The sequence below is a fragment of the Euleptes europaea genome, chromosome 6, assembly GCF_029931775.1.
Source record: "Euleptes europaea isolate rEulEur1 chromosome 6, rEulEur1.hap1, whole genome shotgun sequence".
Lineage (NCBI taxonomy): Eukaryota > Metazoa > Chordata > Lepidosauria > Squamata > Sphaerodactylidae > Euleptes > Euleptes europaea.
This window is the reverse complement of record NC_079317.1, coordinates 36,994,629-37,017,260: the sequence shown is the minus strand read 5'-3', so window position 1 is coordinate 37,017,260 and position 22,632 is coordinate 36,994,629. Positions and strand designations below refer to the sequence as shown.

At 42.7% G+C, this 22,632-nt stretch overlaps 1 protein-coding gene across 2 annotated transcripts; it reads left to right on the top strand.

Annotated features, from left to right (window-relative positions):
* The first annotated feature begins 331 nt into the window (after positions 1-331).
* Positions 332-19,530, top strand: PROSER1 (proline and serine rich 1). 2 transcript variants are annotated; one of them, XM_056851660.1, is made up of 13 exons: positions 332-444; positions 1,333-1,398; positions 2,140-2,208; positions 4,420-4,514; positions 4,823-4,916; positions 6,260-6,370; positions 7,835-7,918; positions 8,764-8,842; positions 9,854-9,949; positions 10,571-10,615; positions 15,194-16,913; positions 17,713-17,860; positions 19,310-19,530. In XM_056851660.1, the coding sequence occupies exons 1-13, from the start codon at positions 400-402 to the stop codon at positions 19,439-19,441; spliced, it is 2,784 nt and encodes a 927-aa protein (XP_056707638.1). In that variant the 5' UTR covers positions 332-399; the 3' UTR covers positions 19,442-19,530. The 2 variants fall into 2 exon arrangements, with proteins under 2 accessions (XP_056707638.1, XP_056707637.1); XM_056851659.1 differs by having other exon boundaries at positions 9,854-9,958.
* Positions 19,531-22,632: the final 3,102 nt, after the last annotated feature.

The window sequence follows — 22,632 nt, the reverse complement described above, 5'->3', positions numbered from 1 at the left end:
ATAACTATTCTGCTAATGTATGTTTTACTCTGGTCTATGATTGTAATAAATGATTGATTGAGAGGGTGCTTGATGGAGGGTAAATTGTTTTGGGGAGATAAGGCTGTGTTTTTCATCTTTTTTACATTTTATTTTATATTCTTTTACTTCCCTTGAGTCTTAAGGAGAAAATGTGGGTTGTCAGAATGTTAAACAAGTAAATGTGCAGATGCTACAGAAGGTGGGACACGTATCTGTGGAAGAGTCCCTAATTTCATTGATTAGCTTTTGCTTCAGTGAGGTGTGCAGTATAAAGAGATGCTCATCTCTTTTCTTTTTGGGTGTTTCTTCCACAGAACGCAAGTTTACAGCAAAGGGTACCTGGAACAGACAAGAGGCTGTGTCCTTGAAGAAAGCAAGATGGATAAGAAAGCATTTGAGATGGTGCTTGATGAAATTAGAAGGGTAATTTGTTAGTTTAGCAGATATGTTTAAGCGCAGCGCAATTTTTAAAGAAAGGAAGATCAAAATTAGAACTGGGAGCCAGTTGTTTAGCTTGCACAGTACAATGAAAAACGCATGTTTGAACTGAGTTACATGGAAAATGCTAAATTGTAGAAATAGACAGGCATTGAGTAATTGAAATACTTCTGTGAAACTACGCAAAATACAAAAATGCTTAAACCTCTGTGCCTTCAACCTCTTATTCTGTTGTGTAATATTTAAACTGTAATTACCATAATTTGTCATTTTTTTAATGAAACTATGATTCTTAGCATTTTAACTAGTGCCGTATATTTTCATACATCCCACCTATGCTATAATCTTTCATTGAAGCATGCAGGTTGGATCCAATGATCCATCAGCAGAAGGCGCTGACAGTTGCAGATTGTTCCTGCATCCACCCCCCCTCCCTTCAGCAGACCTCAGGAAAGTTTATTCCTAGGGTTATAGGACCTGCATGAACTCATAACCGCGTGGTTCAAGAGGCTGCAGTGGGGCTTGCTACTGCAGCCTGTTGACCTGCTAGTCCACAGGGGTCTTGGGATCCTTTCCTACCCTGGCAAAGTTTGCTGGGTGAGGAGAACATGGGAAAGACCTGCAGTCTTTCCATCCCCAGTTGACTGGATCCAACCCAACATCTTTAGGATCAGAATGTAATCCCCTAATGAATTCAATGAGATTTACTCCACAGGTTGCTGCAAATGTCAGCCTTTCTAGAATGCATGCTAGAGACTTCATTCCTATCTAAAATCCTTTGGTTCCCGGTTGGCCAGTGATCTTCATTTCTGTAGTGCTGCAAACTTTAACATCTGGTCAGACTCTGACAACTGCCTTTTCTATATTTTGTAGGCCGTGTTGATGGAATACAAATTAAAAGCCATTGAGTATGTGCATGGATACTTTTCTAGTGAGCAGGTAATAAGTCTAGAAAGCATTATCTCATTCGACCAATCAGTCAAGGGTCCCTATTTGTTCTTCCATTCAATTAAGGATGGTGGGATCTGTGTTATGAACCACTACAGACAAATCAGAAATTGATTAGTTTTATGTTATAGTCTCTCCCCTTCTCAGAAGCTATGAATTGGGATATTTGCGAGACATTTTTGTGTTCTGCTGATGTTAAGCAGGGCACACACACCTGGGGTGGGTGGGTGGGGGGTCATCCTTTGATCAACTTCTTAGAGCCAGGGAAGGCAGTTGCCATCAGCGTCTGCTCTACCTCCATTAAAATTTAAATTACAGTATGCCAGTGTTGGCTCAAAAAGGGAACTTCCATGAACAGAGGCAGCTACCAGTACTAGGAGCTGACATCGGGAAAGGCCTTGGCCTCGGTGCCCTGTTGTTGTCCCTCCACATCATCTGGTTGGCCACTGTGTGAGACAAGATGCTGGGCTCGATGGACCACTGGTTTGATCCAGCAGGGCTCTTGTCACACTACAGACCTAATCTTAAAGTATGAAACTTTTGAGATTTCCATTTATATAGAAATCCTCATTTCTAGAAATTTTTGGATTTGCAATGATGATCAAGTTTTAAATTATTGCTTAAAGTATTTCTCATATTTTTGGATAATTCAGTAGCTGCAGATATTTCACTTGTTGGGCTATGGGGGGATGCATACATGTATGATGTATAGCAGGATTTCTTTCATTGCAGATCGTTGAGTTGCTGAGGTACTTCTCTTGGGCTGAACCACAATTAAAGGCAATGAAGGCATTACAACATGTAAGTTTTTCCTGAAGCCATAGATTCATTGAATCAAATGTATCTGCCCTGCCTTTCCATGGAAACACATTTCCTGCAACTTTCTGATTGGTGGCTCATGATGACTAGTTGCGCCTTCTGAATAGAGCATGTGTTGTTTGCTGTCTTCGTGCTGTGATCAGCAACTTCACTCTGGTGGCAATACTTATTGTGTATACCACACAGTTGGAAAAGATGCAGTGGTTCACATTTGAGATATTGCTGGAAGACCTCTCTGCCCAGCCTTTGCTTGAAAAGTTCAATTGAAATGTTTGTGGTCTCCTTTGGCATCTTCCTTTCATTAACTTCTGTTACCTAAGATTTACAAGAGCCACCTTTCTGCTTCTTGCACTCTTCTGTGCACACAGAGGGGTGCGTACGGTTCCCCCGTCTCTTCTGGATCTTTTTCAATGCCTGCCACATCACCATTTTCAAAGATACACCAAGTTTTTTTCACCTTTTCATATTATTCGAATACTAGACTTCTGTCATCCTGTTTGCTTTCTTTTGAATTCTTTCAAACCTCCATCTTTTTCGGAGTTGTGTAGCCTAGAAGTTCAAATGAAATGTCACCAGTGCTAAATAAATTGGTCCAGCCTTGAAACAGATGCTCTTAAACATTTTTGAGATTTGGCACCAGAACATCACGTGGTTGACTTGTGTTTGCTTCATTATGTTCTAGAACTCCTAAATCATCTTGCATGCTGTTGCTTAGCTAGTTATCCACATCTTGTATCTGGGCATCTTTGCTTTGCTTTTTGCTCTATATAACATTTTATTTTGCCTAGTTTCATTTCTCCTCAGATCACCTGCAGAGTGTTCTGATCATTTTGTCAGGTCTCGATCTTTGTTATTCTAACAGAACGGTTAAAATAAGCTTTCCTTATAATTACCGGGGGGATGTTTCTTATTGTCGTTCAGTGCCGCTTTGTAACCTGATGTCACACAATCCTTTTTGTCTGTTTTTTGTTTGTTTGCTTGTTTAAAAATTGCATATTGCTCTTAAGATGTGAGCTCTGGTTCCCATTTCTAAAGATGATCAAAAAGGGGAAGTAGGTTTGGCTGTTAGAAATCATTTTATTTTCCTCTGACTGCTTGCAAACCTAATACTTCTAGTGTCCAGGTGTTTGTAGCCCTGTTGTCAATTCCCTTGAATTTTCTTGCTTCCCTTTTTTCCTGTCATTTAAGTAGTATACCTCCTCTTGGGTAATGTTTTAAGACCCTCCCAGTTCTGAAAAGTGATGGCTGTTGGTCCAAATCCTTCTCCCTTAAATTCTTTCAGAGTGAGAGTAATTCCGACATGCTCACTTAGGATCTTTTAGTTGCCTTTTTCTGTCAGTGGTGGTTTTTGCCTTTCCCAATTTCATATTTCATGGCATTTTTAATTAATGGTAAGACAGAGTGTCTTTTCTGTCTGTGGTGGGCACTTGTGGACGAAGCCATTTTTGCCAATTCCTCCTCCCTCTTGCTGTAACCCCCCACTTTGACCCACAGTGTTCCTGGGGCTCCAAGGGGGTATGACATGGGGGGCAGGAAGAAACCATTTCAGTTCATGGAATCATAGAGTTGGAAGGGGCCATACAGGCCATCTAGTCCAAACCCCTGCTCAATGCAGGATCAGCCTGAAGCATCCCTGCCAAGTGTTTGTCCAGCCACTGCTTCAAGACTGCCAGTGAGGGAGAGCTCACTGCTCCCCTAGGCAGCCGATTCCAGTGCTGAACAACTCTTACAGTAAAAAAAATCCTAATATCCAGCCAGTACCTTTCCGCCTGTAATTTAAGCACATTAAAATTATGATAGTGTGAGTTCCACTTGCACTGCTTTGGATCCAAGCCTAAGTAATTCACATTTCTTATTTTTCCACACTTATTTTTTTTGTCAGTATCTCTCTGGAGTTGAGCAGCCAATCTAGCATTGTCCTTTGAGTTGTGCCTTCTTTCTGCGACTAGACCCAACTTCTGCTTTCCGTGGAATAGTCTGCCCTGCCAGAATGTAGGGAGGTGGATGAGGTAGCTTTCATGTCCATTCCTGCCCTCTGATACTGTAAGTTGAGTTCTGATCCAGTAAGCTGTTGGAGTTGAAACCTACTCTGTGATCCAAATACCTGTTGCCACAGGCTGAAATGTTTGTGAGGCTAAATCTGACTTATGCGATAGGGACTGCTGCAACTTGCTTTTTTTCTTTTATCTCTAGAAAATGGTAGCTGTTTCTGCCTCAAAAGTGGTTAACATCCTCAACTGTTTCACTTTTAGCAAAGACAAGCTTATTGCACTAGAACTGTTGGCTTCGTAAGTATCGGCTGTTGATTTGTTTTGCATGTCTGCTGTTAATGCTAGCTTAAATCTTGTTGGTGTTTTTTTCCATTAATGGAGGCTTGAATGCTTAAGAAACTTGATCTATCCAATTGATGGGCTGTGACCATTAAGTGTTAAATGTCTTGCATTTTATACTTGGTTGTGTTACATTGTTTAGATATATTTTTCCCTTTAACATATAAAAGCATGCTAATGCTAAATCTTGTATGGTGCCGTTAAAACACAGTTAGTGTTATTGAGAAACAGTAATTCTTTCTAAATAAATTGCTTCTTTTTCATAGCAACATTGTTGATGCTCAGAATTATCGCCTTATCGAAGACCTCTTCAAAATTAGCTTATCTGAGAAGAAGAGATGCAGGAGAATTCTCGAGCAGGTATTGCTGCATAGCTTGTTAGTTAAATATTTCTTTATATCCATAGCATAGCTAAGGCCCTAAGCCTTTCTGCACTAGATATAAATGAATCTGAAGTAGTGAAGCATTAGGCAAATGGGGCACTTTTCCTGTGAGTAAAGGCTGACAATCTGGGACTTATCGGTCTAGGGGGGAAAAGATGGCAAAAGGAAAACATGATAAAAGTTTGGAAAATTATGAAGAAAGAGTCTAGAGGGAAGCTTTTCTCCCTCTCCCATAATACTAGAACTTGAGGACACCCAGTGAAATTGTGGGGAAATGAGTTCATGACAGATAAAAGGAAATACTAGTTTACTTAGCAAGTAATTAAAAAGTGGTATTCGTTCCCAGTTGAAGTGATAATGGTCACAAGCATAGACAGCTTTAGAGGGAGGTTAGACAGTTTCATGGAGGAGAGGTGGTCCACCAATGGCTACTAGCCATGGTGCCTGAACAGAGGCAGCAAACCTCTGAGTACCAGTGCTGGGCAGCAGCAACAGAGGAGGACCTTGGCCTCTATGCCTTGTTTGCTTTCTAAGGCCACTGTATGAAACAGGATGCTAGACTAGATGGGCCACTGGTCTGATCCAGCAGGCTGTACTTATGATAGGAACACAGGGATGAAATGCCACAAATGCCAAGTAATAATTCTCATAAGGAAGGTTTTCTGGATTTTGTGCTGAGGCATTCTTGCGCGATGTAAAAACAAGCTGAATTAAATTGTGATGTAATCCCAGGGGATGAGTTGAGTGGGGCTGGGGCAGGTGCATGCAGAGTCATGCTTGGTTAAAGCTGCCAGAGGGAAACTGACGATCAGCACCACAGTCAAGGAGGAGATAGGCACCGGGAGGCTGCCTCTGTGGATGTTGCAAGTAGGAAGGGCAAGGGCTGGAGAGAACAAGTAGAGTTGGGGGTGATGGGGCTAAGGTAAGGCCAGGTTGTGGGCAAGAAAACCTTGAATAAGAATAAGGTGGTGGGTGGAGCAGGTGTTGAAAAGACTTGCCGATCATTCTGGGAAGTGGGGTTAGATGGGCAGCTGCCAGGACATTAGCATGTGTTGGGCCTAGGAGGATATTTGACAGCAGGTATAATCAGAAGGAATTATTTGCATAGTTGCACTGGGTAAAAGGCAGAACCAGGTTCCTGAAAGTTGAGACAGTCTGGGAAGCAGCTGCGTTCCAAGAAAAACTACCCATGAAGAATCCAGTAGCCTAAATTTTACCATTCAGGCTATACTGTCATAAACCTTGCCGGCTTATCAATACACAAGTTTGGGTGTGTCAGAGGTCAGTCTGGTTGGTGGTTGTTTTGTTCTTACATTTCAGGCTTCCAAAGGAGGTTGCAAAGCACCCCATGCTATGATATCTTCCTGCGGAATGATTCCTGGAAACCCTTATCCAAAGGGGAGGCCCAGCCGGATAAATGGCATTTTCCCAGTATGCATTGTCTTAATTATTTTTGTTCATGTTCAGTTGGGGGAAGCTGTTGGGGTATTAAATCCACCCCAAGTAGCACTGCGTCTCTTTTTCATATATGTCTGTGATGGGGATTGCTTACAAGAGTGTGAGTAATGTAAAGCAGCTTCAGTTTACATCAAAACCAATATAAAGGAGAGTTCATTTTACAAAAAAATTAGCAGATGTAATTTTTTCATCAACCGTTCAAGTGTTAATGATTCAGACACTTCTGAAAGCTAAAATAATTGATTATTCTAAAATAGTGTCATAGCTGGGCTGTCTCTAGTGCTCTTGTTCTTCTGTAAAGTAACTTGCACATCAAAAGTACAATGGTGACTTACCCGGAGGCTTCCTCTGCTTTGAGGGAGGGGGAAAACCATCATGGCACAATGTGCAGAGATCACTGCTCATAGATATATGATATATATGTAAAGATACATTAATTGGTAACAAAGAAACAAAATCTAAAATCCATCCAACGTGCTATAATGTGTTTATTTCATCTGTTGTCTCTGTGCCTTGCAGAGAATCAGAACACATTACAAAATAAACAATTCAATCAGATAGCATAAAGTATCCAGTAAACAATGCAAACCGACAAGGATTACAGAATTAGAAAGCAATGCAAACCGAAAGCTGTCTTAAGACATGACCCACCATAAACAATGCAGAAAGTGCATTAAAACAGTAGAAGAGAGGGCGGAAAAAGCAAAGTGATACGTACAGTAAACATGGCAATAGACAGCAATCTTATTCCTTATAAAAGTGCCCTCCTGAACAGTTCCATTACATTGCAATTCTAATCACTTTATAAAAACAGCCTCCTGAAAATTGCTTCTGCACATTTTGTGGAATGATGGAAGTGTGGGAGTCTTCCTGACCTTCTCAGGTAGATTGTTCCGCAAGGTGGAAGGCACCACAGAGAATGCTCCCATTTGCAGGGTGTAACCTTTAGAAGGCTTTGCTCAGCTGAGCACAGCTGTCATTAGCAGAACTTAGCAGGGGAAGGGGGTCCTGTAGATATGAGCACCCAAGAACCTTCACTCAAACCTAGTTACAGATTGGTAACCAATGGAGTGACTGCAGAATGTGTGCACTACACTTGTTCTACCTAACTCCAGATAGTGACAAATAAGTAGGTTTAAATACACAGAAGTAACTTAGATGAAAACATATAACCCTGAAGTCCTGCCATTTGGCTGGTAATCTGCCATAGTTATCGACAGTTAAAGGTAATGTAGAGGTCCGAGTGGTTGCTTTTGGACTAAGGCCCTGTACTATATCTAACACCTTAAAGAGGCCAAAAAAGTGGTAGTTAGGTTGCTTACTGCATCTGGTTATTCACACAAGAGGGGAAGATCTTTATCTTAATTTGTATCATGTTTTCATTTTTCACAATGCATAGAATGAGATGCTTAATAATAGGTTCTTTATATGTTCCAGGGGTCACCTATCAAAAAGGAGAATGAAGAGTATACAAATGAAGGCAAAGGAATCGCAGCCCGTATTCTTGGCCCATCCAAGCCAGTATGTCTTAGCAATGACCTTTTTAAAAAGACACTGTGATCCTTATTCATGCTGTTGGAAATAAAAGGCAATTTGCTGTGGCAGAGAATTAAATGTAGAGTTAAAATCGCGATCATGGGATGGATCCTGCTATCTGCAGATGCAAGGAACAGTGGCTCTTCCCCACCCTCTCCTCCCATCCCCTGTGGAGCCATTTCTTATCCAAGAAAGGGGTTGAGGGACTTGTATGTACTAATAGCTGAATCAGCTGGGCGGCTATAGTGGACAGAGGGAAGAAGGGAAATCACTTCTTTTTTTTTCTCTTCCATGAGTGGAGCTTCGCTCACTCACGAAGCAAAAAGGGTGATCTTGTTCCTTTTCCCTTCCGCACTACAGCCACCTGACTGGTGATGTTATTTCACACATGTCATTCAGCCATGAGAATAAACATTTGTGGGATTGGAAATTGCTCTGGGAGGGAGGAGAGGGGAAAATCTCGACTCACCGCTTCCTGCTGGCGGTTCGCAAGGTCCAAGTTGCTGCTGTTTATGAAGGGGTTGGATACAGTAATTAAATCTAAAGGAACAAATAGGGCCTTTAGGAAGACAAAAGGCCCACCAGGAGGGGAAAAGGGAAAGTCAGAGGTGGTTTTCAATATCCGGGGTGGGGTGCATCAAAGATATGAAACTCTGTAGCTGACTCTTTGCAGGCAGCATTTGGACAAAAGGTTCTTCAGTATTGAAAATTGGTATAAAGCTGCTGCTATCTACTGTGAAATACTTTGAAGGGTATATGTGACAGTTACCTCTGTATTATCTTAATATGCAAAGACTTGTGTTTGCCTGAATATGGTCCCTCTTCCTTAGGCACCGGCAACATACAATCCGCACAAGCCTGTTCCTTATCCTATCCCTCCTTGCCGACCTCATGCAACCATTGCACCAAGTAAGCTTGGAGGCTCTCTGCTATTATTTCTCCTCTGATAATATTTCTACTGTGGAAGAAAATGTATAGCCCTGATATGCAATAGCCTCAGCTGTATTATTTGGGTTTTTGAACTCTGTGCATGATATCCATAGCTCTTCTCTTTGAGTCTGTCACATTTGGTGCCCTGCAGCTGTGAGCACAGATCTGAAAAACAGTTCTGCATAGCACTGAACTTGTTGAATCAGAGAATTGCCACAATGTCCTCAGTCCTGAGGCTAATGCTGTCTCCCTCAGAACCATTCAACAGAGTTGACTCATTCCGCATGTGTAATTCACGTTTTAACTTGGGGGAAAGTTTATGGGTATTTCAGAGTTGAAGACCTTTTGTTTCCATTTAGCAACACAGGTGGCAGACCGTTGGAATGTGCAATATTGGCAAAATAGGTCAGGGAGACTGCAGGTCATGAGAAGAACAGCAAGAAGCACACCCTGTGATGCAAGTAAAGACAGCATGGTGTAGTGGTTAGAGTGCTGGACTTGGAGGATCTGGGAGGACCCAGGTTTGAATCCCCACTGTGCCATGGGAGCTAAACTGGATGGCCTTGAGCTGGTCACTCTTTCTCTTAGCCTAGCTTTCCTAAGTGGATGGTGGTTGTGGGAATGTAAAGGAGGTAGGGATAATGACGTTGTAAGCCACTCATGTTCTCATGGGGAAAGTGGGGTATTAATATCCTAATAAATAAGTACTAAATCGCTATCCTGGACTCTTCTAGTTTATAAATATTCAATAGAAATTCCCCATGCTTACAAGGCTGTGAGGTATAGACATTTTTCTATTTTTAAAAGGTCAAACTAAAAGTTCAGGAATCTGAATGCTTGTGAATTCCATACAAGGGGCCATATTCTGCATTTTGGCCTACAGTTTCAGCTGTAGAAACACCTTGCTTTAGGGAATAGATCTGCTACCCAGGGACTTGTCTGTGTGACTGTATTTATCATCATTTATTGTCATATTTTTCCCTTTACCAGGTGTTTTCAACAATGCCGGTCTTGTTCCACTAGCCAATGTCATAACCCCTGGCTTGCCAGCTCCACCACCATACACTCCCAGTCATGTAGGAACAGGTAAAGCAGGTATCCTATTAATGACCAGTGTACCTTGATTATGCTCCAGAGTAACCAGCAGAAGGGGGAGGGGCTGTGCAGATGGCTAGGGGCTGCGAGCCATTAGCAAGCTCCTTCCTCCAGGAATGGGCAACAACTCTGTTTGACGGCTACTGCTGTGGTTTCAGAACAGGAAGGGAGGAGAAGTTTGTCCCAGGCAGTGCTTGCGTTTCTGCCCTTTTCAAGAGATGCCAATGATGCTGAGGCAAAAATGTGAGGAGAGGGACCTCACATGGGGAAAAGTGTGCGAGGGTAAGGGGCATTCTTCCTCCCAACACTAGAAAAGCTGAAGTTTGAACCGTAGAGTAGGGGCATCCAGCCACAGTGCATCCTGGATGTGAATGTCTTCTACAGCAGAAGGAAGGCCTTTTGCTCTTGGAGGCACTGTTAAGACTATTCTCCACCTCCAGCATTAATGAGACCAGTCTCCCCTGACTGGAAGACCATGGGGTTGTGCAGGGAATCATGAGAAATGTCTGCTTCTTACCCATTACGCTTGTTTCCATTAAATAAGTGTAAAACCATGAATGAAATAAATTACGTTAAATAAATGTTAAACCATGAATTATGTTCTCTATGTAGAAAATGAAGAGCTTTCCAATCAGGCAAAATCTTCCCAAAGCCAAGGTAAGCTGCACATCTATTGACCCAAGCTCTAGTAAATTAAAATACATGTTAAGAAAAGCCTACATTGATAATTCCGTCAAATGCTGTTTTAGAAAAGAATCCATTTATATTTTAATAGCAATTTTAAGGTAAGCTGTAAGTAACAACAGGTGCTTAGAAGTCTTTTCCAATTATGCGTCTCAACCAGCAATAAATATAGGAGCATAATCGGGATGCAGAAAAAATAGGAAATATTTCTTATAGCCTTGAATATTGTAAGAGAAATTCCACACCTGCTGTGTAGACTCGTCCATTTAGGGACATGATACATCATTAAGCAACATGTTGCCTTCGGCTACTTTGACTACACTACAGTGTTATAAACCACACAAACATACAGATGTATATAAATTAGTTATGGTTAAATTGAGCTTAATTTGATGGAGCAGCTATAGCTGGTACAGTGTAAGTAGGAAATAAACCTCAGGGGATAAAAAGGTTGATGAATACGCAACTTCACAGCTTTATTTGTTCTCATTTGTTGAGAGCCAGTGTAGTGGTTAAGAGCAACAGACTCTAATCTGGAGAACTGGGTTCAATATCCCACTCTTCCACATGAAGCCTGCTGGGTGACCTTGGGCCAGTCACAGTTCTCTGAGAACTCTCTCAGCCCCACCTACCTCACAAGGTGCCTGTTGTAGGGAGGGGAAGGGAATGTTGACTGTAAGCCACTTCGGTAGAGTAAAGCGGGGTATAAAAACCTACTCTTCCTCCTTCTCTCACAGTTATTCTGGTATAATAAAACTCTCCTTTCATCCCAGAACATATACACACAGAAGCTTTGCATTTTGCTGTACAGTGAATGGCAACCTCAGACTTCTGAGGCAGTATACAAATCCTGTTTTTTTGTGGGGGAGGGTTGTCTGTGCATGGATAGAACCCGTTCCCTATCCCTGGCTTGTCTGCTAATCCTGTAATGTAGTGTTTCATTTCCTGTCAGAGAAGCTGAATGGCTGCTGTTTCACTGTTTTGGCAAAAAGAAACAATATGCACTCAAATACAGCTCAGAGTGCCCAAACCTGCCCTCCCTCCGAGATTCCAGTGTCAAGTTTCAATTTATGGGAATCTTGTGAATAATAAGTCACTTGCACTGTTTAAACTGGCTTAAGTCTCTGAGAGAAAGGTATACTATAAATTACATAAATACATCCAGTGTATTTTTACCTCTTCTGTCCACTCCCCATAATTATTCTAGCTTCTTAATTTCCAAATCAAACCTGGACCGAAGACACTTTTGACATAGCTGCACAAGTAAATTGGGAAGCATCGGTGATGCCATCGCTTCAGTTGTTTAATGATGGCCATAAAAAATCAGTTATTTTTCTGTCAGTAGTGATCAAACAACTCTAAAGCTGTGCTCTGTGATCTAGCCATTTTGACAATTCAATACTTTCCCCAGAAGAAATGGCCAGTACCATACCTCTTTGCCCTCTTGAACCAGCACTGTTTTCTTGTCCTATTGAAAGCTCCATGCTTGCCATGGAGGTTTTGAGTGCCATTCAGAGGTGATCCCATTTTTTATTGTATTCTAGAGAATTTGGTAATTGGAATTATATTTGTGTATACATTACATTCCTTATAATAAACTATAAATCTATAAAATCTTGCAGAAGAGAGCACAGTTTGTAGATCACTCTTACGGTAAGAGAGCCATACGCTCTCAAAAAATGATGTGCTGACACATTCCTAATTCAGAAATTAGAACTCGGCATTACAACCGAACTGTTGCAGAAAATATTCCAGTTAATTGTGATTAACGAATTGGCAACCAGCCACAGCAATAAAATATCCCTTAGCACAATCCTCTTTTTCTCCCTCTTCATCCCGTCCTCCTACTTACCAAACATTAAGGAATTAATTTTGGCTTCTGTTAGTGTTGATTTACTAGGATGCCTCTTTTATGGTAGGAAGGCAGGATGGTGTCTTTCCTTGCTGGGAAACTCCCTTAAACCAAGGGTTCCCTGGAAAACACCCTGGTAACCAGCCACCATCACTCAGGACCTCCTGAGAACACCTAGACTGACCTGCTGAGAAGGTATCCTTCTAGCGCTGTACTAGAGCACTGACAACATGACAGGGTAGAAACCCTAGAAGATACCTTATAACCAGCTGTGTTGCCCAGGTGCGATCTAGCTTGTGGGGAAGAGATTAAGAGAAATATCCCAGAGAAGAAAATTGTATTAAGCGAAGCCAGAAAAAATGTCTTTATAAAAAAAAGTTTCTTCTAAAAGAGAGAAAGTGTAGTTGGATTCAAAAAGATGAAAAACGGGCAAAACAAAATTCAAGGGAAAGGCTCACTACAATACAGCACAGAGGTTCAAATAAAAAGTAATACAGTGGAACTAACCAACCTAAACACACGTTACATAGGCTGTAGCAGTTCCTCAGAGCATTTGCAGAGTTCCTTGCAGTAACAAGATGTTAGAGAATTCCTTAACCCCTACCCAAATTCCTGGGGTCCCAGTTTCTGCTGTAGAGGGGAAAGTGAAGACAAGGGAAAATCTCAAATGTCCAGATCTTTATGGTCCATGGAATTGGACCTAAGCCAGCCTCCTCTTTAAGAGTGACAATCTGATTTAGCAAATGCCACACAAAGCTCCTTCTCTGATGTCAGAGGCTCTTATTACCAATCAGAAACATACAAAATATACTCCCACCCCCATCAAACATCTAGTAATGCCTCTGAACTTCCAATACAAATAGGTGGCTTGGCCAAACCAGATTGTCCTTTGTTCAATTGAGTAACTGTCAGGGTGGTCCAGTGTGGAATGGAAACAAATGGGTCATTCTAATGTAAACCCCAGGTGGGAAGGCAGCATGGAATAGCCTGATCTCGTCAGATCTCGGAAGCTAAGCTTCTTGGTTAGTATTTGGATGGGAGACCACCAAGGAATACCAGGGTTGCTGTGCAGAGGAAGGCACTAGCAAACCACCTCTGTTAGTCTCTTGCCTTGAAAACCCCATAAGGGGTCACCATAAGTTGGTTGCGACTTGACAGCACTTTACACACACACACACACACACACACACACACACACACACACTGTAAACCCCAGGGGTCTAAAATCCCAGACACTCTAGGTGGCTCTCTTGTCCTAGTATAGTTTTAGCGTTTCTTTCACAGCCCCTTAAATCCAGTGGGGGAGCCTGTGTTCTTGAAGCTGGCTTCCAAGTAGTAAAGCACAATTAAGAGGGAGCTGATGTTAATGCCTGCATATTCTTTTAAAAGGTGCAATTTGTATTCTGTGCCCAAAAGAAACAGTAAGATTTATCCACTGGATAAATCCACCTCAAATAGTTATGTGGCTGCATTATGGGCCATATAAATGTTTGAAGGAGTGATCAGAACACCACTTCTCAACTGGTCTGTGGGCTGACAAACAGCATTCAGTACCTCCCCCCAAAGTTTCTTTGCATCTCAGGAGCTTGCAATGGGGATATTTCCTGTGGGAGGTCAGGGTCAGAATGCTATCTCTCAGCCCAGAGGACACTTGAGAGTCAGTGTTCCAATCCCCATATCAATTTCTCACTGGGTTCCTGCTCTGGGAAGTGATGAAATGTTTTGAGGGTGAGATCAGAATGTCTTCATTCTGGCACCTCCCTGCCCCAGCCTCATGGAGAGGCATAACATGGCTCTGCCATGTCACATGTTATGTAACCTTTGTTTTGTGCTGTGAAGTCACAGCTGACTTATGGCGACCCCGTAGGGTTTTCAAGGCAAGAGATGTTTGGAGGTGGTTTTCCATTGCCTGCCTCCGCGTCATGGCCCTCGTATTCCTTGGAGGTTGCCCGTCCAAATACTTATCAGGGCCAACCCTGCTTAGCTTCTGAGATCTGACAAAATCAGGCTAGCCTGGAGCTATCTAGGTCAAGGCTGTGTAACCATATGCTAATGTGCTTAGTTTGTATCCTTGTTCCATTTGTTTGTCTCTTTGGGCCTAATATTTAAGGATGTACAGAAATTGGAAGATGTGGAAAGAGAAACGAGGGGATAGTTAGTGGAAATTGGTACTTGAGATCAGGAGAAAGGCAGGCCAATATGTACACCACAAACATAATTTTGCCTGAACTCCAGTACTCTCCAAATTCTGCCTGTATTTTTTCAAAAATATTTCCACAATCCTGAAATGTAAAAATCTTTTTTAAAATTCTGCTTAGCAGATTAAAAGCCTTATAAGTATTGGTCCTGTGGTGAAGCTAGTGTACAAGGACAGGAAAGATATCTGAATAGGTTATGTGGGTGTCTTTTTTTTCCCCTCACGTGACTTTATAGATAAGCATACAACAGTAGTTATGGACTTCGGCGAAATAACTAATTTTGCTTATTCTATAGTTTAAACAGTTGAACTGTACAAACAACAGTAACTGAACTGCTGGTTGTGTCTCACTCTTGCATACCATTTTTTTTGTTCAGTTGTGCTACACTTTTTCATTTTGCTCCTATGCACTTCTGTGTGAACTGTGTTAGAATGCAATCATGTTGAATACAAGCATTTCCGCTGGTTTCCAAGAATTCTTACTGGTTTTGTTTCTTTCCAGCTTTTGCCACACAAACGAATCATCTCTTTACACCTCATGGTTCTAACCCTGCTGCTACTTCAGCCCCTACCCCATCATCTGTTAAGGCAATAAGCCACTCGTCGACACTTGCATCTCCAGCCATCCCGGGGATAAGCATGTCCACCCCTGTTCTTCCCGTCTTCCCCGGGCAGGTCATCTCCTCCGTCCATCCGCCTCAGCCGTCATCAACCCCTACCCCCACTGTGGTCAAATCCCATTCCTTGCCTAGTGTTCCTGCCACATCCACGCATTGTGCTACCTCCGCCCCCCTCCCTGCCACTTTCTCTGCGCTGTCTTCTGCAGCAGCCCCCCCTCAGGGGCTTTCCACACAGGGTGCCATCCCTGCACCTAATGAAGCTTTTGCCTCTGCCTCAGCACCCTTTGCCAGCCTGCCTTTTCCAGCAGCCTCTGCCGCTGCCAGTAACTCCAACTCATTGTCATCTGCTTTCGCTGGCCTTCCTTTGTCCTTGACTCCCACTCCGCAGGGGATAGCCAGTCCCGTTCCCTCTGCCATTGCTGGTTCTCCTGCCACTAGCCTCCCTTGTCCTCTTAACTTGACAAACCCACTTCTGTCGGTCTTGAAGGGGTTTCTGTCAGTAAACGACAGCTCCGTAATGAGCTCGGCAGTTTTGCCTTCTGCTGTGACAGCCGAGCTTGCTTCTTTATCCAGTCTTACAAGCCAGAACTCTGAAACATCCTCTTCATCCAGCAACAAGTGTTACACTCCAACTGCCTCCTCTGCCCTTCAGCATCCTTCCACTCCAGGACTGGCTATTTTCCCTGGGCTTCCACCTCAGTCTGCAGCTAGCAACAATGCAGTCCCACCTGCATTACCAACGCAGTCCCCGTTGGCCACGTTGCCATCCTCCATTATTCCAGTCAGCGGTGCCTCCTCAGTGTCTCTTTCCCATTGTACAAGCCCTGCTAATCCTGAACAACACGTTTCATCCGCCCCGACAGCTCCAGCCCTTCCAGCTTCAGTCAAAACTGAACCCACCAGCCCTACTCTTTCAGGTTTCAAAGGCCCTTTGCATTCTGCTGTGCCTTCTCACAGCACTTCCAGCTTATCGGCAGTACTTGGGCACGTGTATACCTCCACTAGTTCCTTGCCGGTCAGCCTCCCCAGTTCCCTGAACACAGCACTCTCCAGCCTCTCCTCCTTGAGCGCTCCTCTCAACAGCTCCCCCTCCCTTGCTCCCCACGGCTCATCTACTCCGATAGCTCCTGTGTACAACGCACTCCCACCTTTTACTTCGCTGACCAGCAGCTTTGCTTTTCCCGGCAACCCAGCACTTACCCCGACAGGGTCTCTGTTGCCCATTCCGCCCACGACTTCATCGGCCATCTCTGTGCCTCATGCCAGCTCCACCAGCACCGTCCTCCCAACTCTCATTGCTTCAGCGGCGGCCCCAGCGCCACCCTTCTCCCTTAACCTCTGCAGCGCTGTCCCTTCCCTGTTTTCTGTGCCTCAGGTCCCTCTAGGCTCATGCAGCTCATCCTTCCCACCTTTCCCTGTCTCTAACACTCCCTCTGTCACTCCTGCTCTCCCTTCTTTCCCTGGGCTCCAGGCATCTTCTACAGTAGCAGCAGTCGCCCCGCTGCCGGCAGCTGCCACAGCCCCAGCGCCAGCTCCAGTGCTGCCAGGGTTTGCCTCGGCCTTTAGCTCAAACTTCAACTCGGCACTTGTGGCCCAGGCTGGGTATGTTGTTCACTTCCAAGAGCAGTCTCTTTGGCAGGATTGTTTTAGCATTTATGTGGGGGTGTGGTTTCTGATCATAATGATGAAGTGCAGGTAATTAGCTTTTAAAACACTTCAGTAAATTCTCTGTCCCCATTCAGAAATGCGTAGCTTGTAAACTGTTAAATTTCCTTAGAGTCTATCCTGGGGGGGGGGGGGCACTTTGAGCAGAATTGTAGTGAATGTGTTTTGTTTTCACATTTGAGGTCCTGAATTACAGTTGGATTTGAGAGTTCCTAAAATAAGAACTGCCAGCAATAGTATTAGGCAGAATCTTACAGCTTTCTGTTGTCTGAAGTGGTGTCGTAGTTAGAGTGTCAGACTAGGATCTAGGACAGGGGTGTCGAACTCAGTTGTTACAAGGGCCAGATATGACATAAATGTCACTTGGTTGGCCATGCCTTGCCAGCCCAGATTTAGAGTGTGGGGGGTGGCTGCCTCGCGGGTTGGATAAGAGCTCTCAAGGGGCCAGATTCAGCCCGCGGGCCTTACGTTTGACACCCCTGATCTAGGAGATCCAACTTCAATTCCCCACTCTGCCATGGAAGCTCCCTGGGTGACCTTAGGCCAGTCACACACTCTCAGCCTAGCCCGCCTCACAGGGTTGGATCGGAACTGAGTACAAATATAAATGTGTGGTGTCAGTAAGCTGTACAGCCTTACCTTAGGATGTAGTCCCTTTCAGATTGTTCAGAGCTTTTGTATGTTAAATGTCGCTTTGTTGACAGTGTTGAATGTATTCTCCATCTGGTGATTTCAGCCTGACTTCTGGGCTTCAAGCCCCTGGAAATACAGTTTTCCCGGGACTCCTCTCTCTTCCCGGCATCCCTGGACTTGCCCAGAGTGCCACACAGTCTTCCCTTCAGGAACTGCAGCACACTGCAGCCGCACAGTCAGCATTGCTGCAGGTAAGTAGGTGTCACGGGAGAGCTGGGAATTTTGGGAAATTAGTAACTGAATACAAAGAAGCTGCAGGAACTGTAACTTCTGTTCCTGAGAATCGGCTAAGGAGGTGCATGTAAAATGCATACCTGTTCTGGAAAACTTTGCCTGGGATACAGAAGCAAGATCTGAACTAATTCATGTGGACATATAATAGAGGCAGCTATGTGGGAAGGTAGGATTGGAAATCCGCAAATTTAAGTGTCATTCCGTTTTCTTTTTAATTTTTTTTGTAGTAAACTACTGAATTTTAAAGTTTTTCCTAGAACTGGAATTGAAAAACACTCTGGGGGAGCACTCTTATCCCCTACAGTAGACCATGATGTGATTCAGCATGTTTATTTTGACTTCTATTTAATAGTAAACAATGTTTAAAATCATGTTAATTTTATGTCCCAATGGCAACAAATATTTGAAGTGAAATATTTGATTAGGGGAGAAATAAATCAAACGTGGTTTAACTGTTATACTGAAACGAATTCAAAGCTTTACATGGAAATTTATTTTTAACTGGAATCAAGTTTTAAATATTTAAAGGCATGCACTTCTCTCACATTGTTTGCATTATTTTTAAAAAACCCAAAGGCACTGAAAACTACCCACACTCGTTTTAGCCCAGCCAAAGGTTTGTGGCAGATAGGCTGGGAGGCCTGGCTTTGTCCCCTCATCTATTTCAACAGACCTTTACTCTCTTGCACAGAGATCACTGGGGCACCTCCAGCTCACTGTCACTCTCTGTAGCATTACTTGATAGTGCCATATTAGATTTATGATTACAATATCTCATCTACCATGTGAGAAACTTGTACACTTTGGCTGTGCACATCAAGTCAAAATCAAAGTTGATCAGATAAAGCCACAACTTTGTTTTTTATTTGCATTGTGTGTTGTTATACCACCACCACCACCTCCAAGTTTCCAAATCAGTAAAACAGATATGTATTTTCTCACAAATCATAGAACATTGGACTAGAATCTGGGAGACCCAGATTTGAATTTCCACTCTACCCTGCAGCTTCCTGGGGGACCTTGGCCTCGTCTCTATCTCAATCTTTCTCTCTCAAACTACTTTACCTCACAAGGTAGTTGTTGTGAAGTTGAAATGGAGGATGGGAGAAAAATACCGTACTCTGATATGGGGCCCCATCTTGAAGAACAACATCTAAATATAATTTACATGTATAAATATCTAAATAAATAAATACTAAGGATAATCAGTTTTGAATGTCAAGCTTGTCTAATATTGTATAGGCAATTATATCTTTAAAGTGTCATATCAATTTGTTAATTTTATGTAACAATAAACGGTTAGAAATGGAAGCACAGAAATTTTTTCTGCCCCATGTCTCTGATCACATCTGAGTGTGTGTTGGTTTTTTTTGTTAACATCCTTTTGTGTTTGTGTTTTCTTAAAGGCCCACTCAGCTTCTGCTCTTGAAAACTACACATCTCAGCCTGATGGTTTTACTACATACCCACCAGCATCGGGAACACCAGGAGCACCTTTTACATTGCAGGCGAGTCTGCCCCAGAGTGGATGGCAATAAACAACTTCCGTTTGTCCTGCAGAGAGGCCTTTTCGAAGAATGTTGTGGTCACTTGGCAAAGCCACTGATGATGCTCCCATCGGAGGCTTCAGAAAGTAGTTACTTCAATGTGTAGCACTGAAGTGGAAGAGAAGAAGGATTCTGAGAAACTGTTTCCAACACACTACAAAAAAGAACTCTTTCGCTTTTTATCAATAACAACCACCAGATGTCCCTAATTCCATTTCTGGCTAGTAAAAGTTCAGGGTACTTAGATCTTCACATGATCCAACCTAGGGGTCAGTATTTTTTTAAGTGATTTAGGATTAAAAATTGTTACATGGACTTTTCAGGACTAATTTAATGCCATGTTGGATATGTGGGTTTTGATAAAAAGGAAGTATAAATAAAAGGCTCCCAGGATGTCAGATGTTCTCCTTTCTCCCCACCTCATGTTGCATATCAAATTCATAGCTGCTTTTCCCAGGCTATAGAAACTAATATTTTATATAAAAGGCAGGTTTCTTTTGAGTCTATTCATCCCCTGCCTTTCATTTTTTAATGTTCTGGATTGTCTTTCCAATTCATGTTTGCACATCTGTGTCTAAATGCTATAATGTGTATCAAATTGCCCCTATTCTTTACATGTACGTTTTCCAATCATACATCAGTATTTCTTTACCTTCCTGGGTTGCCAGGAAGCCCCACTATAGAAACCTTGAGTATTAGTTTATTTTAAAAATATCCTTTTTGCAAGTCCTGGACTTCAGTGCACAATTGCTGTAGATAATTAGGACTTGAATCTACAATTCATGGTTTGTGTTATATGATTAACATGCAATTTTTGTGTCTCCTATTGGTAAAGCATTGGTAGAAGCTCCAGTCCATCAAATGTCACTTCAGATTCTGCCTAATATGTCAAAGGCCTGCTGATTTGTGAACTAAGTAATCCCTTTTCTTAAATGAGAACTGCACTAATATATAATGCTATCTTGTAGTAAGATAAGAATTAATTCTGTGGGTGAAAAAATTCATCTACAGCCTCACTGAAAATGCAAATTTAAACCTTTAAAATGTATCCTCCACCTCATGCACCTACACTGTACAAGTGGCTGGCACTAGATTATCCACTGCTTCCAGACTACAGAAACCAGCGGTGTACTTGCAAGGATTTTAAAGACAGATGGCTCACTTGAAGTAGGAATTATGCAATACAAGATATAAATGATGGTCTTGTTATGTGAAGTGCTCTATACTGTTTTAGCATATGTAGTAATGAATAGAAAAACCCCTAGTATCTCTTAAAGTCTTCATCATGTTCTAGATCTGCAGTAGTGATATACTTGATTTGTTTTTTTAATGTGAACTGACAGAAAAAGCAGAGCTTGATACCTTTTTTCCCCCTAAAGATGGAAGTGTACTAGGTGGGATTAATATAGAGGCTTCCAAAAGTGAAAAGGCATGAAGAACACTAATGTGTATATATCTGTATTTTTATAAAGTTTTTTTTAATAAAATGTGTAGGGATGGTACACAAGTTTCTAAAGTAGACTGGAATAAACAATACTTTACAAAACCGTTTTTGCCTTTCATTGACAAGATGAAGGGAATTAAAGTGAACACATTCGTGCTTTTTTGAGGGTGGTTTTTTCCCCCTAGCATATCAGAGGATTCAGATGCTAGGTGAAGTGAAAGGCCTTCACCTGAGACCTTGTAGACCCACCGCTAGTCTGAGTATACAATACAGATCTACATGAACTGATGGTCTGATTCAGTGTAAGGCAGCTTTGTGTGTTCAACTCTTGGTGGAGGAAAGTACCATCAAGTCATAGATGTCTTATGGTGACCCCTGGTGGAGTTTTCAAGGCAAGCGACTTCAGAGGTGGTTTGCCATTGCCTGCCTCCACGTCATGGCCCTGGTATTCCTTGGCGGTCTCCCATCCAACTGCTAGCCAGGGCCGATCCTGCTTAGCTTCCAAGATTTGATGAGATCAGACTAGACTGGGCTATCTGCTATGCTTAAAATGTATAAGTCTGAATAGGCAATTTAAACCCTGCATTCATCCATTTTTGAAGTGAATGTTTTCTTTCTTACGGACAAATATCTTGCACTCAAAATAGGAAACTCAGTATAATTAAGAAGCTGCCAGAAATTTGGCTTTGATAATCAATTACAATGCCTGTTCTAATTCTGTGTTTCAGTGAACTGCAGAGAAAGGTGAGAGAATGCCAATCTGACCTATGGGCTAGACCCCAGCATAATTTTTCTCAGCCCTGTAGAAACTGGTAACATGGCCACCCTCACCTCATCTTCCCATGAGTTATGATCAAGTAGTACAGTACCTGGAGTGCGTGGAGAATAAAAGCTGCAGAGATGAGAGAGAAGTCTACCTACTCAGTATGCTGAGAAATAAAACTTCGTAAATTAGCAACAAAACAGTTTTTAAAACTTTGAAAATGTGGGAAAGATGGAATGTTGACAGTAGCTGAGTATCAATTAGGAAAGGAGTGGTGGAGAAGGCCTGCTCAAGCTTCTCCCCCCCCCCCTTTGGAGAATCCTGGAAGGGGAGAGCTTGGGGTAGGAAGGAACACTTCCAAATTGTTCCCTGCCTCCAACGATTCCTCCCTGGTCCACAGTTCGTAGCTTCTTGTTTCCGAAACCACAGAAACAATATCACGGTAACAGTTTTGTCCCCCGAAGGCCCATTAAAGTGTCTCCCATTCCTAATCCAAAAGAAGGCGTTATAAAAATGTTGACGTCGCGTTTTCTTTTAATAGCAAATACTGAGAACAAAAATAGTGCCTGACAGCTCTTTCCTATCCCCTTTAATATCATTCGTTCACACCATAAAGAAATCCAGTTAATAGGAAATAATGACCCACCCATAAATGCCCGCAGATTGTCCTTTCCGTGGAAGAACTGCAGCCGATCTTCTGGTTTGCTCTGAAGCGCTCAAGCGAAGTCGGCAGAGAAGTGGCGTTATAAGAGGCTCCGCCCCTCTATTGCATTTCAGTACACCACGCCGGCTCTCACAGAACTCCAAAATAAAAACGTTAAGAAAGGGAGGGGAGCCAAATCACCCATTTCCGAAGAAACCCCTTTCAAAAAGTGGAGCTGTTCCCCTCCCCCCACCCTCTTTAGGGTCTCCGGCGCGTAGGTTTTGCGTTCGGGTCGCGGCTGTGCCGTCACGGGCGGCTTCGGTTTTTCGCGC

What these genes read in the sequence shown, in the direction of transcription:
- PROSER1 (XM_056851659.1), top strand. Translation starts at nt 400, where the DNA reads ATGGATAAGAAAGCATTTGAGATGGTGCTTGATGAAATTAGAAGG. An exon ending in GATACTTTTCTAGTGAGCAG is followed by an intron (nt 1,399 to 2,139) that starts GTAATAAGTCTA and finishes CTTTCATTGCAG; the next exon opens with ATCGTTGAGTTGCTGAGGTA. An exon ending in TTCTTGGCCCATCCAAGCCA is followed by an intron (nt 7,919 to 8,763) that starts GTATGTCTTAGC and finishes CCTCTTCCTTAG; the next exon opens with GCACCGGCAACATACAATCC.